The sequence below is a fragment of the Nelusetta ayraudi genome, unplaced genomic scaffold (assembly GCF_046127955.1).
Source record: "Nelusetta ayraudi isolate G7.1 ecotype Tasmania unplaced genomic scaffold, CSIRO-AGI_Nayr_v1 ptg000052l, whole genome shotgun sequence".
Lineage (NCBI taxonomy): Eukaryota > Metazoa > Chordata > Actinopteri > Tetraodontiformes > Monacanthidae > Nelusetta > Nelusetta ayraudi.
The window spans coordinates 7,684,827-7,700,000 of record NW_027466102.1 but is presented as its reverse complement, the minus strand read 5'-3'; the positions used below and the strand labels follow the sequence as shown (position 1 = coordinate 7,700,000).

At 40.8% G+C, this 15,174-nt stretch overlaps 1 protein-coding gene and 1 long non-coding RNA gene across 3 annotated transcripts in view; one reads left to right on the top strand and one right to left on the bottom strand.

Moving 5' to 3' along the window:
• The window catches only part of cd2ap (CD2-associated protein), a 39,206-nt gene that overhangs the window by 9,591 nt on the left and 14,441 nt on the right, over nucleotides 1-15,174 (bottom strand). The window contains exons 6-15 of the mRNA XM_076037880.1: nucleotides 14,202-14,377; nucleotides 9,279-9,366; nucleotides 8,949-9,043; nucleotides 8,316-8,414; nucleotides 5,566-5,619; nucleotides 5,383-5,419; nucleotides 5,214-5,276; nucleotides 2,837-2,987; nucleotides 1,713-1,822; nucleotides 360-475 (exon numbers count right to left, since the gene is read on the bottom strand). Coding sequence (XP_075893995.1) covers nucleotides 360-475; nucleotides 1,713-1,822; nucleotides 2,837-2,987; nucleotides 5,214-5,276; nucleotides 5,383-5,419; nucleotides 5,566-5,619; nucleotides 8,316-8,414; nucleotides 8,949-9,043; nucleotides 9,279-9,366; nucleotides 14,202-14,377 — 989 coding nt within the window. The remainder of the gene's footprint in view (nucleotides 1-359; nucleotides 476-1,712; nucleotides 1,823-2,836; nucleotides 2,988-5,213; nucleotides 5,277-5,382; nucleotides 5,420-5,565; nucleotides 5,620-8,315; nucleotides 8,415-8,948; nucleotides 9,044-9,278; nucleotides 9,367-14,201; nucleotides 14,378-15,174) is intronic.
• LOC142896276 (uncharacterized) lies at nucleotides 9,373-11,258 on the top strand. 2 transcript variants are annotated; one of them, XR_012928323.1, is made up of 4 exons: nucleotides 9,373-9,565; nucleotides 9,673-9,822; nucleotides 10,932-11,073; nucleotides 11,229-11,258. It is a non-coding gene; the product is annotated as an uncharacterized LOC142896276 (long non-coding RNA). The 2 variants fall into 2 exon arrangements; XR_012928322.1 differs by having other exon boundaries at nucleotides 9,373-9,822.

The following is a 15,174-nucleotide window of genomic DNA, read 5'->3' as shown; positions in this document are numbered from 1 at the left end:
ATTACCATATTAGGTCAAATCAAGGCACTCCTGCATGTGAGCGGCTTGCGCTTATAGAGCATTTTTCTAGTCTAGTGACCAGTCGAAGCACTTAACACTCCAGTTCATATTCACATCCTGTTCACACGGCACATCAAGTGAAATTAGCCACACACACACACACACACTGATCAGAGCCACTGGCTTCTGATTGTTTGATGGTGGTTGTTTAATAATGCAGCAGGAGCCCATTGAACAACTGCCATACTGTTATTACTTATTTAAGTTCAAATTCAAAGAGCTGTAACCCATAGATTTACCTCCTTCTTTTTAAATACAGATTTGACTTTTAATTTAATTTAATTTGAGTGTAAGCTCACCGATTGGCCTCCGGCAAACTGGGCAGGCAGCCTCCTGCCCGGCATCTTTGGTCTGTTAACGGTGGGGTGGGATAGCTTTTCCGAGGTAGATGACAAGTCATCAAAACTCATCAGGTCTGAGGCTTGACGGATGCAGACATGGAGAGAGTAAAAAAAAGGGAGAGACAGAGAGGTTAAAGAAAATACCAGAAAGAAAAAAAAAGGATTAAGTCCGACTTAGTCTGGTTACTATCCTAATTCATGCTCAACGATGACCAAACCTGCGTTTCCTACCAACTATCGGCATTAACCAACTCTACTATTTGGAGTGCTTCTGTCTTTATTCAATGAAACAAAAAAGAATTAAGACCAAAAATGTAACAAATTTTCATTTTACTTTGTTTTACTAAAATCAAGTTTATTCAAGGCACAATTCCAACTATTGGTTCTTTTTTTCTTAACTATTAAAAATACAATATGCATTGATTTTGTTTGTGTTAAATTAGAACCATGGCTGTACAATACAGCCGAGGTATATTTCCCCGATTTAAACGACGAGGCAGTTCCTTTAGAGAAGACGATTCGCGCCCACAGGGAGACGGCAACCGAAGACCTGTCGAGGAAGTCCTTCCAACTTTTGCCACAGAGCGCCGTAAACTTCAGGGAGTGTTGGGTAACAGCACTTTGCAGCTGCAGAGCAGTTAGATGACTTTCCTCATGTTAGCCGGCTAGATGGGATTTCCATGTTTTCTGCTGAGGTGCGCGTTTGGTCTTTTAGCAGCTCTCTATTATCTGTGACAACTGCTCTCCTGAGGTATCCTCCCCATTCAACTTCACTGAAAACATGTTGGTTTTAAACTAATGGTTCTTTTTTTTTTTTTTTCCCCCTATCCCATTTCAGTTCCTTGACCAACTATCTTTATGATTTCTCTGAGCTCTGTTTTTTTTTTTTTTATCTCAGTTGCTACTTCAGACTCAGATTAAAATTGACAAAAAAAAAAATACACATTTTCGTAGATTTTCTTAACATTGAAAGGCTGAACTGAACTGTTTGTTCTTTTATTTTAATGGTTGATTGTACTAGAGTTTTAAAATTTTCTAGACTGCATTTTAAAGTTGACCAATGCATCACAGTCTCCACCATCAATAGAAATGAATCATTTTTTTTGACAGGTGCAAGTAATTGGAAAGCTGTTTGACTCTAAACATTAACACAAAGACGACTGCATTTGTATATATAGTGGTTCAGTCAGCGGTGTGCCTTTTGAACCCGAGTAGTTTGGTAGCTAAGCTAAGTTGAAATCGTTCAAAAAAGTTAAATAAATCAGTTTCTTATACATTGTTGTTGTCGTTTGAGACGCAATGGGCACATACCAAGATCTAAGGGCTTGTCTCCCCAGTCGCCTGAGAGGGTTTTAGGCTTGGCGGGAGGTACCGGCTCTGAGTCCAACTTTGGCCGTGTGGAAGGCACCTCTCCATTGTGTCTGCAAGTAAAAGGGATGGCATTGTAAATGAAAGTTAAAACCATGAAATACTAAATTTATGTCAGCTTCAAATGGCAAAAAACAAACGGATGAATGAACAATTTAAAAAAAAAAAATCTTTTTTCAAAAGTGTAAATCATAATTGCAAATGTTACTGATGGAGAATTCCAAAGTGTTCAAATGGAAGGTGCATTTTCAGTTCTATACTTCAACAGTAGAAGCCTGTTCAAAAATCCTATAAAATATAGAGGAATAGCTGTTCAAAACGAAGCAAAATTAACATTATTATGGCCTCGAAATGAGAAAGTCCCCTGGTATTTAAGCACCAGGAGGTTGGAGGTGGGCCTGAAGAAGGTTGGTCCCTCGCGTTGGACAAAGGTGGCGTATTATGCTACGAGGGCGAAACCCTTGTGGGTGGGTTACTCTGCGACGACCCACTGGTGGCGCCTCCTGCTGACCTGCCATCATGTGAGCTGCTACGCTCACATGAGACGACGCGAGCGTGAAAAATGGTTAAAGGCTCTTGTCCACTGAGAGCAGGGGCTGCGCGTTTCAGGAGCGTGAAACCGCGGCGTTTTGTAAATAAATAAATAAATAAATAAATAAATCAAAGCAGACGGAATCACTCAGGGAGGAAGTCAGTGATTGGAAAACATGGTGGACCCGGTTGATTGTCATCATAATATACAATGCTGTATTTTAATATTTTTTTTTTTTTATTGAAGTTCTGGCTAATGTTGCGGCCAGGATTATTTTATAATCTTGACAGTCCACCTCTTCTTACAAGTCCATGATTAGCTTCAGCTGTGAGTACCACGGAGCCCCGTCTAGTGTATAATCCCACTTGATTCTCATTCAAGCTCTTGAATGATTTGATTTTTTTTTTTTTTTTTTTCAATCAGCCAGAAAAGTATCAGACGGCATAATTCAAACGCTTAAAAAGACTCTTGTAATTCTTTACGTGGAAATGCATTTCTCAACTCGGCAATTGAGATTTCACACGGTTGGACTTACTTAAGATTTGGCGATGATGTGAAAGGCTTGTCTGGCCTTTTCGGTGGTAGGCTTCCTGGTCTGCCTTTCCCAGGAGGGGGTGCGGGCTTCTTGGGTGGCACCAATGGCGCTGCGGGCTTCGCCGTTTTGTGATCCGGCACGGGCCGGTCGGCTGACATCGGGAATCAATCATTAATAACAATTCTCAAACGTCTCGTTCAAAAATCAATAGCTAGTTAAGTGGTCTAGTGGTAGGAGCGTCCGCCCGATGGGTCAAAGGCAGAGGTCAAATGTCGCGTCCTTTGGGATGTGACAATCATTGCAACTTTAACTTTACTTCAGTGATTAAATGCCAAAAGGTGACGACATCTGGGCATTGCAGTCAAGATGGAGAGATAAAATGGCATACACAAGGACACATAAAGATCTGTATGGCAACAAATGTGCAGAAACCTTTTTGGCATTCTCATATTTTTTTTTATTTCTGCTTTCCACAAGACTTAATTAAAAAGTATTCGCAACACATTTTCTTGTATTTCAAAATAGATTAAATGAATTCTTCAAATTCGACACACAACACTCACAACACAAATTTATTAAAAAAAAATAAAGACAAATCACATGCACACCAGCTCTGCTCGATACTTTGTTGATGCGCCTTCAGCAGCTATTCTAGCCTCGGGCCGCCTTTTAGAATAGGATGCCGCCAGCTTGGCACGGCTACCGTTGGGCAGGTTCGCCCATTCCTCTTTGCAGCACCTTTCAAGCTCCATCGTGATTGGATGGGAGGCATCGGCGGTGCAGATCTCTCCAGAGAACTTCAATCGGATTCAAATCTCGGCCCTGGCCGGACCGCCCAAGGACACTGTTCGCAGAGTTGTCCTGAAAACCCTCCTTTGATATCTTGGCTGTGTGCCTAGTGCCCTCGTCTTGCTGAAAGATGGACTGTTTGAACCCCAGTCTGAACTTAAAGAGCGTCAAGAGCTCTGTGCCTTGCTGCATCCATCTGTCTGTCTAGGCCTGACGAGTCCCCCAGTTCCAGCCGGTGAAAAACGTCCCCATATTATTATTATACCGCCACCACTGGGCTTCACTATAGGGATGCTATTTTCTTGGTGCTGAGCGGTTTCCTCCAAACATGACCCCTGGCATTGACCCCGGGCTGCCATGTGCCTTTTACAAAGAAGAGGCTTCCGCCAGGCCACTCCATGCCAAACCATACAGCCCTCCATTCAAACATGACGGGGGGGATATTAGGGCTCAGAAGGTATGTTTTATTTTGGCGATCTACATTGTTTGAATATGCATATGAGCAGTTTTTGTTTATTCTAAGTTGATGTGAGATGATTTCTCTTCGTCAACGCTGCTTGTATTACTTGATTTCAAGCAACGGAACGAGAACACAGTAGAAACCCAGAAATTCCGAACGCACCCTAAGGCCCCTCCAGAATGCACCGCACCCTCAGGCCCCTCTCCCCTCATTGCTTGGTTTAGATGGCAGGGCCAGCAGTCCTGGTGGTTCTGCACTTCTTCCACTTACAGATGGTGGAGGCCACTGTGCTCATTGGGATCTTCAAAGCAGCAGGGATTTTCCTACGCCCTTCCTCAGATTTGTGCCTCCAGACAATCCTGTCCATGTTTGGTTTGGGCTCTGACATGCAATATGAACTGTTGACCCTATAGGGACAGGTATGTGCCTTTCCAAATCATGTCCAACTGAACTGAATTTACCATAAGTGGGCTCTATTTAAGCTACAGAAACGTCTCAAGGATGATTAGTGGCAACAAGATGCAACTGAGGTCAGTTTTGAGCTTCTGTGTGAATACTTGCGTACATGTGATTGATTTTCTTTTTTTATTATTATTTTAAGGAAATTGGAAAAAATCTTTATAAAAAAATTCACGTTGTCATTATGATGTGCTGAATGTAGAATTTTGAGGGGAAACAAAATTAATCCATTTCACTTTTTGGAATTTAGATAGACTAAAATGTAGAAAAAGTGAAGCCTTGTGAATACTGTCCGGATACACGGTACGCTTTTTATTAGTCAACCATAAAAATGAATCAAATATTAGTTTTGTTTGATGTTGACTGCTTCCTAATACTTTAAATGTCTTTTAATGGACAAAATGAGTGCATTTAATTTTAATATTTAACATTAGCTATGTATTTATTTGTCATCCATCGACAAAAATAAGAAAACAAGAAAATAAATAATGAATAAAAATGCGATTTATTTTATTTTATTGTATTATTTAATTTATTTATCTTGTATTCATGGTCATTTTGAAGTTAAGTCTAGGGTCCGATAAACACCATAGAGATAGTATTGGTGCACAGCAAGAAACGTTGAGCATGCCATAATGAACAGATAAAGAGAAAGATGAATGGTACTACCTCTGTCTTCTGGCCTGCTAGGATGAGTCTTTTTGTCCGAGCTTGCAAAGTCTGGCTTAGGAGCTGTGAAATCAGACATATACGAGCTCAGTAATTAATTAATGAAATGAATAACGATAATAATGATAAATTACAGTCAATGAGGTTAATGGTTAAAAGAATCTCTTACCTATACTTTTTGATGGTGGAGGTGGCTTCTTTGGCTTCTAACAGTAAAAAAAGCACAAGGGTAAATAACATGAAACAGGTCAAATGATGAATGTATAAAACAGAACACAGAGCATGAAGGTAAAATAAAGAGAAATATGACATTTACAATAATATTACATACAATATTACAAATATGACATACCTCTTCTGAGTCCTGCTTTGGCGACCACTTCTGCGACACTCTTGACGCCGGAGTCTAAAACAAGCACAAGGAGGAATCACTTCATGAGGAAGGTGATCTCAAACCTCAATGGTCGCAGTAGATATCTTTAAGTGGGAAAGAATATAATTATGATGGCTGGTTTGATTTCAAATTCTTCCGTACCATACAAGTCTCTCCGGCAGAAAATGCAACTTCAGGCTGTGTGCACACAAATAACAGCCGGTGTACAGAAGAAGAGGATCACTGAGACCCACTGCTCTGCACAACTGTAGGGTTGGTCCATTTATTAAATGCTGTATGGGGCCATAGTAGGGCCCCTTTAAAATAAATAAAAACCTAATTTTACAATGCCCTATATATTGTATTTGTGGTTTTTCATGTGCTAATTGCACACTTCCTATGGATGCATGTCAAGTGTCAAGTATGAACTGTAGCTCTTAATGGGACTTAGAGACAGGTTAGTTTTTGTTCAAATGGAACAAATTGACTATCTTTTAAAAAGATAAGGGACCCAAACATTATTTATTGAAGTCGGTTTGCCAGTCAATAGAACCTGCACAATGTAGGGAAGATTAAAGCATTAAGAAATGAGACAATATTCAATAAAAGCTAATTGCTGACAGGAAATAGATGATTTTGAAGATCCTATTGTAGACATTTAGGGAGGAGCTCTGGCCTCACAATAAGTTTGAAAGACACAAGCATGCCTGACACGGCCTTGAATTCAGACATCAAAGTTTACTTGAGGTTTTGAACGTTCACAACATCAAAGAACTTCCTCCTATAATGTTACCACAAAGGCTTTTTCCGGTCAGTGGGGCATATGTCTGGATCAATGCGGTAATGCGAAATGTGGAAACTGAGAAAAATAAAGACCAAAGGTCAAGAGTAATGCTCAGCAATGGATGCCACCTGGTATCAAAACTCAAATGCATTAAAGGAAGAAAATAGCAAATCTATTATCTATGGCACTGCAGGACCTTTATCGGCGGATCAGGAGGCTCGTCTCCAGAGTTTTCACAGATCAAGAAAGGCAGCTGCTCGTTAACGAGGTGGAGAAGTTAAAAAACCAGCTTCAGAGTGCACTGGAGCACATTGTCTCCCAGAACCAAAATGCTGCAGACGTTTCTCGAAAACTACAATCAGAGGTCAAAGAAAACAAAACTCTCTGGGACCAGGTTGAGTATTTGACCACTGAGCTCAACAAGGAGAGAATCCTTCGGGAGAAGCACGTTTGCCACCATAAAAAGGCTGATTTTCAAGAGGCTCCAAAAGCGAGCAACAATCTCAATAAGCAACTGGAGGAGATGGAGCAGCAGGGTATGGAAAATCATTCCAGGCTAGAAACGACGGCGGCTCAGTGCTCGGAGCTCCGGCAGCCGAGTAAAAACCTCAAGCAAGTCCACGAGGAGACGGACCAGAGGCACAACACGGAGATCGTGGAGGAAAAGCACAGGAACACCTTGCTCCAGCAAAAGCTTCAGGAGGCCGAGTGCGTCATCAGCGAGCAGAACGTCATCCTCGATCAAATAAAGCAGGAGATCAAACTCCTGCAGCAGAAGCACCACGAAGAGACCACAAACGTCTCTCGGCCCGCGAAGAGCCTCGAGGCCAGAGAGGAACGCGAGCAGTGCCAAGTTCTCCCGCTCAAGCACATGGTCAAAGACCTGCTAGAGGAGTCTACGTGTGCGTGGCGCGAGAACGCTCCGAGAACGTGCTGACGATGAAGCCACTTGTACAAAGGTGGCGAATCAGCACCGCAGAATCAGTGCCTCCTTGGTCGCGACAGCAGGTGTCTAAACACTCTGCAGAAAACCAGGAAACCTTCAGGAATTTTTCTGCACTCAATCTGGAGAAAGGTCTGATCACGAGGATGGCAACTGCTGACTTGACATTCGTCAGAAGACACTCATTGATGGACCCACGAGAGAGGTAAGACACAGAAGGTCACAAAGGTCAGGTCTCTCAACCTGACAGTAGTAGTGGATTTCACACCAGGGCAGTTGGAATATTTAGCACAGGACAACTTTCTTGTGAACCAGAGTAGAGTCACAATATGGGAGCACATTTGCTTCCAGAACCCCAACACTTTCAACCTCGATTATCTTACCTCTTGATCTTAAAAACAGTGAAACCTCTCCTGTTTGCGCCACTCGCACAAGTCATAGCGGCAGTCTAGCATCTCCCTGCACATAAATATCATTTGTTAATCATTCCCTGCAGGACAACGTTCAAACAGTCCATCGCCAACGGTACAAACCTCTATCTCCTCATCGCCAGAGGTGCCTCCAAGTTCCAGATTTATAGCTGCTGTGTACTGCTGAACTCATCGGATTTCCAATTATAGTTCTAGATTTATTCCCGGGGCTAGTGAGATAAGTACACATGTCAAGTGGAGCACTACTGGCCCCAAAGGGCAGAGATAGTAATTGTTTCCTATTGACTGATTTACCACTGAACTCAGCTTGACAGCAGTTGGCGAAGTTGACAGCAGCGCAGAACACTGCTGTCAACTTCATTCCCAGACAATAGTTTTCCCTGGCAGCTGTGACAGGTGTTGACGTTAGATTTTGTTTGTGTGGCATACCAGCGCACGGCCTCTCTTATTTACAGGGCATAACCTCCTTTTTTTTTTTTTTGAAATTACATTTTAATTGCAAGCCTTCTGAACGCTTCAGCAGTTCATTTTGATTCAGTTGCCATACGAGCTCAACAATACATAATCTTACCTCTTTCTCAGCTTCTGTGTGCATAACAACAAAGTTGTCAGGAAAGACGCCCTCTCTGCCGCCAATCTCTCCTCGCCACCACCCAGGCTCTCCTGTGTCCTTCCGGAAGCGAATAAAAAAAAAAAAGAGAGAAGGTAAACGGGGGTGGGACTCAGTTACTTTGAAGGCTCTCCCTCAGCTTTAAAACATAGAAAGGTCATTTAGAAAAAAAAACTACTTGCCAATACAAAATATGTGTGTGGGAAGAAGCAGCAATTATTATTATTTTTCGGATTATAATTATTTTGAAAAGGTTTTTTTTCCTCCAACTTTGAGTCAGACTCAACAAGACATGGCAGAGGACTTGAAGCCCCATCTGCAGAGATATGGTACTTTGCTTCCTGAAGAGATTTGCCCAGTAAACGTACATCTGGATGAGTTTCATGAAATCCACCGGTCCGTTGCAACAGCAGCTTGCAATATCTTTTTCTCTTTTGATCCGATTGTTGTTCCTCATACAAGTCTCAGCAGTCCCTTCTTTCTGTTTTCTTTCAGATTGACTGGTGGCAGAAAGCAATCTGCTCTACTGGCATTTGGCACTGTTTCAAATCTTGATCATTCTGCTTTGTAGCTTAAATGAATGATATGTCATACTTTGCTTAGGATTTGGATGATGTCCCCTTCCTTTAGGCGCAGCTCGTCATCGTTTGTGGCGTCAAAGGTAAACGTGACCCTGCAGTACTCTTTTGCTAAGGAAAAAAAGGACAGCAAAACACACCAGCGCAGTGTATTTAATAAAAGGGGGATATTCTGCATGTTTCAACTAACTTCTAGTAAGAGACAAAAAAACAAAACAATAAAATATGCCAACTGTACTTACAAAGCTAATGTCATGATCATTGACCATAAACTGAAAGTATTTCGAGCAACTAATCAACCAGCTAAAGTTCACAATTTATTTTTATTTTGTCTTATTTTATTTACCTTTGGCTTTGCTGTCTCCATCTCCTTTTTGCAAATCTGACATGTTGGGATGTGTGGGCTTTGCAGCAGATGGTAATGATGGGATTGGCTAAAATGAAGCAAACCATACAAATGGAAATGGTTTATCACACAGGTGAATATGTCACTTTCACGTGGACATGTGCTGTCTTTCAAGTGGATTTCCATTATCATGGCCTTCTATTACCAAGATTACCAATGCGTGCTGTTAAAGGTTTGAGGCGAAACAGGCTGTAAAGAATAAGGGAAGGAACTGCAAGATCTATACGGTAAATGAGAGTAATTAATGCGTAGTAATAGGTGGCATGTTCATTTTAGTATAACAAAGATATTTAGAAAATGCAAAATCAGATTAAAAAATACAAATGTTTTGCAGGGCATACTGGACGCTACTGCAGGCAGACAGAATAGCGATATGTTAGTGGACTATGCATGCTGGAAATGGAGATATTCTATGAGGGAGAGTCTGCGAGCGCGCAACATGTGAAGTGGGATGCGTGGAGTGGAGGAGTGTGAAGGGAGCCATGTAAGTAGTGGGAAAAGTGTAAAGTTGTTCTGGAGGGGAAAGAAAACAAGGGGGAAGAGTTTCAGAGTAGTTATTAATCCACGACGCTGGCATCCAAGCACACGGACAGCGGTACGTTTTCCATCCTGCGTATTTGTGACATCAAATGTACTATTGAGGAGAACGAACATTCAAACACTGAAGAAAATACATTGTATTCGACAATATATGTCCGTTCTAAAAATGTTTACTTTTGGCAGCCTTAGGATAACTGAGTACTCCTACTGAGAACCATAGTCAGGTGTATGCACAGCAAACAGAGTGCCCCATACAAGATCTGAAATATGCAATTATGTGAAATTACGGCGGCACAAAAAAAGAAATCAGGCATCAGGCAACACTACCGAAATGAATTCAATTTATTTTATCGTACGGCATGCTAAATTGGTATGCTAAATGCCAATTATTTCTAATTGGCATTTAGCATATGCCAATTAGAAATAAAAAGGTTAATACAAACTCCAAAAGAGTATATTGTAAAATCTAATTTCCAATGTGAAACCTGTGCTGCAAAAAAAAATGACTGGTCCAAATGTTTTGGTAAAATTAGGTACACATCTCACTTTACTTACACTACAAAAATACTTCCAAAAGTGTCTTCTGTCGCTGTGTTTTCACCATGTTAAATGTTTCTATCTATCAGTAAAAGGACTGTTAAACTATAATGTAAAGTCATTTACATTACGTTTACAAGTGCTCAAACTGTTAGAAGATGCACCAGTGGCGTGTGGTCAGGGCAAGTAAGGCAAGAAGTGCTTGACTAGTTTACATTTAAAAAAATAAATAAAATAAATCTTAAATTCATTATTACATTTAAATTAAAACTGTATTACTGTTGAGGTTTAAATGTGTAACCTTAATTCAACAGTAGCTCTATTTGTAATGTCCACCTTTGTGTTTCAAAGTAGCTTTAAAAACATCCACAAAAATATGTAATGTTATACAGTATTCTATCATTTTTGCCTGTGGTCTTCAAAAGACACTCTTTGATTAACTGTTATGGCCTCACTTAATTCTGTGGAATCCTCTAAAAATGTAAGATTTTAAATTGGGCCGTCTTCATTTTCCAGAGGCATAGAACTGTACAAAAAGGGAGTGCTTTGCCAGAGTTGCACTGCCCTTTCTGCCAGTTATCCCGGTTCAAGCCCACTGAATGGTGCAAGATGAAAAACCAATTGTCGGGCCATTTCAATGTGACAGTGTCACGTGAAGGTAAGGTTTGCGTTCAACATTTTCTGAGTCACAGTAGAGATTATTTTGCGTTTGGAACGGATCAAAACAAATCATTCTGTGAGCTGTTGTGAAAGATCATTTCCTCGGATGTTGCAGATTATTGAATCGTGTTACATTTCAGTGTTCTGTCACAGGGTATACCATTCACAGATGTGGGCTGCCGTTTATTGCTGGGCAACAGTTACATGCAAGGTGAGAGTAAAAAGTGTAAACATTAACTGAATAGAATGAAATCTTTACCAACTTCTGTAATCTGCTAGATAATAACTTTCACTAAGCGCATGTAAACATTCCCATTTCTGTTCGCACTTCGTGTGTTATGCGTTAACCATATTTCTGTCGACTATTTCAGTGAAAGAGAATAATTTGAACGACAAACCCAAAAGGAAATGCAGCAACAGGGGAGATCATACATTTTTTTTTTTTTTTTTAGTTTGCTCCATTTATTTAGTTTTTTGTGTTTTTGTTGTTAATTTGTATATAGTTTATATAATATGTATGTATAGTTTGTATTATATAATGTGGTGGTGCGCATGTTATTCATAATGTGTGTGAGTGTGTGTGTAAGAATGAAAAATAAAATGTTATCGCAAAAAGGAGTTGAGACATTGATCATTTCATGTGCTTACGTTTAGTCATTTATATATTAGCAGCAGCTACAATAAAGCCTTAGGCAGTATTCTAATTTGCAGTCTTGTGACAGTAATTCATCTTTATATGATGATGTATATGATGGCCTGGGTTGTTGTTAATAATTACTTGTGATAAATAGACCTTTAATTTGCATTCCTCCAATTCATCAGGTGGGTAACCAAAATGTTGATGAATAAAACTTCAATTTGCATTTCTAGTCATCCAACTTGTCAGGTCGCAAAGTAATAAGCGCGATGAATAAATCTTTATTTTGAAAATTAAGGTGCCTGAAACTGCCTCCTGCGAGCCTGCAGCTGGACCCTTCTCAATACTGCCGCATTCCTACATTGCTGCCCTCTGCTGGCCGCGGTGCGCTACTGTCAAGTCAAGCGGAGGGGAGAACGGCTTTTTTTTTTTTTTTTTTTTTTTCTCTCGAGGTCGACGCGCACGCGTTATGTACCTTCCTGGGATTTCCGACGGGTGACAGCCTATGGCTTATTCCGACGACAGCTCGTCGTCAATTAAGCATAGCTTAAGATATGGCTGGCAGCAAAGCACTACTGCGCCTGCGCATAGGTGTGTTGAAGCGCCAAAGCGATTTCCCCCCCGAGTAAGCTAGCAGCCTTTGCCTTGATCAGCAACCCCGTGAGTTTTTGTTCCTAAATTTTCCCATCTTGCCGCAGTTGAAATAAACGTTTGAGTGTGTCGCGTAACAGCTAGTTATACTCTTCTACTACGAACCAACTTCCACATATTAAGAAGTGCAGTAAGGTAAACATATCCAGACAGAGTGCAGCAAGATGCAGCAGAGACTTTGAGCATAGGACAAATGCAGGCAGCACACAATCACGAAATTGTATCTTTTGGTGTGAATGGTTTATTACACGGGTTAATCACACATTGAGTTTGTGATTTGTAGCTTGCAGGGTGGGTATCTTCAGCTCTGCTGGCCTATGTGAAAGTCCCCGCACACCACTGAGCCACAAAATGCTGTCACTACATCTGTATAAAACGTAGGTTGAGTGTAGGGTGGGGATGCAATGGTAATTTGTGTGGCTGTGTGTCGGAAGCATGTCAGCGCTTTCATAGACATTAGATTTTAAAAAAATAGGCATTGAAGGCAAAAAAGTGCATGTATGTATATCTATTTTTTGTAACCACAATGAAGCAGAACACAGGGAACTACACGTATGGCCCGTGCATTTATCCGCCGTTGTTAGTGTTCTACTCACTTATAAAGATCTAGTAGTAGAGCAAAGTGGCAGAACCACAGGTGGCTGGGAAGAACAAAGTGACAACATTTATGAAATTGCAAACCCACCCATGAAGTTGAAATTTGAACTGTGCATGTGTTTTAGTTTTGCCATGTTATGCACTAAGAAAGAGGAAAGGTGAAAATCTACGCTTGCACTCACTGATGCGACTAACCCTGGTTAGAAGACTTGAATCACAGTGGCCAGCAACGTATAACAACAAAAAAAAAAAACAAGCGTGAGGTACCAAACTAAGTGATCGTTTTCATTACAACAGAATAAAATAGAAGTAATGAGAAAAGAATAGTAGAATATAACTAAATGAACTGCTACACATTACTAGGGTCTGTACGGCCAGCCAAGAGAAGCAAAAGTGTGAGCAGGCCTAAACTACACTTTGGGCTATGAGACCCGGAGAATTAGAGGAGGTTAACAATACTTAACTGAAATTAAGCATTGTTCAAAATAAATGAAAAACAAAATTGACAATACAGTTGTGATTTGGTCTACCAGTTATATCCTTACTCAAACAGAAAAGAAAAATACATCTCATATCCCTGTTTGAAGTTTGGTCCTTAAAAAAATATCCACCCTTTGCCTCTATGAGGATTGGGACACCATAGACCCCAACAGAAACGTGCAAAATAGAGGCTGAACTGGGATTGGGACAAAGTTTGCCTTTCCTTAAAATCCCTATTGGCTAGTGGTGAAAGCTTGTCTTCCTCTAATGTGGCAAAAGTTGCACTTGCTAAAGCAGGAGAAGCTTTGCACTTCTGCCGATGCTACTGTTGCAAGGATAAAATAAAGAAAGCGAAGACACAATAGCAGGCAAAATAACCATAACTGCAAATGTAAAATGTGACAGCAATTCTCAAAAGTCTGCATTACGGTCTCGTTCAAAACCTAATGGCAAGTCAATCCAGACTTATACAACACCTTCTGTGAAGAAAGCAATAGTATGATGCAATGAAGTGTGTTTCCTAATTCCAAAAATGTTTACTCATTTAAAGTTTAAATTGTTTGTTTTGTTAACAATGGCAAATGTAACAGTTTATCTCAACTTGGCAATCCTGGCTTAAAAATTAAGATCTGACACTGGCATCATTGGGAGGTGACTTAGTTTGACAAATGCTCTACAAATGAAGACTAATACACAACTGAATACCAATACATGGCATTTAACATGCATAGAGCGATCATCATTGGAGCTCTACCGCTTACCTTCTCCTTCTTCTCTTCGACGTCGGGGCTCGGCAGCCTGACCTTCAGCTTGACTGACCCTTCTTTAAAGATGTCCCCAAAGCCGACGCCTCGGACCTTCTTGACTTGCGTCACTCCGTTCCCAGTGGCAGAATGAGGCGATGTCGGCGTGCCACTGCCTTCCATACCACTTCCATCTGTGGAAGAACAAACCTCTTCAGCTCTTTTTCGTCCTTCCCTCAACATACACTGCAAACGTTCGACCGAATCAAAAAAAAAAAAAAAAAACACTGTTGAGAGTGGGATTTCCAAAATGGTAGTGACTGAGACTGAACTGGAAACTGGTAGGGGCAAGAACCAAACCACAGAAATCTTGTCAAACTAACTACATGCATGCAAACACTCGCCCAAGGAACATAACTGCAGTGCAAAAGGTTGAACAAACTCGACTGAAAACTTTTCCTGTTCAGACTTGCTGCAAAGCTCTGCCCCAAAACTCCATTGCCACTCAGGCAACAATGCCTCTAACGTACAAATGTTTGGAAGGTTTAGTGTATATTAACGCAACATATAATTAACTACCAGTATAACAACAAAAAAGTCCCACTGCATGGCAAAATCCACTCTTAAGCTTTGCGTATCATTTATAACATGATGCCCGATCACAAACGGGCGTCATGTCATAAATCACCGATCCGATCATGGTCGCGTTGAAACTTTTTTTAATCCGTCTCATTTACTCCAAAGTAGTTTCACAGCATCGACATGTTTATTTGTTTGTATCCGAGAGCTAATGATTCATGATTCAAAAAACTTAATTTTCGTCTTCGCGCCTCTTCCTGTTTTGAGTACTGTCGCTATGTGACGGACAATAAAGTTCCTTTGAATCTTCACGACAGCAACATCCATGGGCGACACAAACAAACATGTCGGAGGTGTGGACGTTTTTCAAAGTGAGAGAAACAGACATAGCACGAGCTATCTGCAATATACG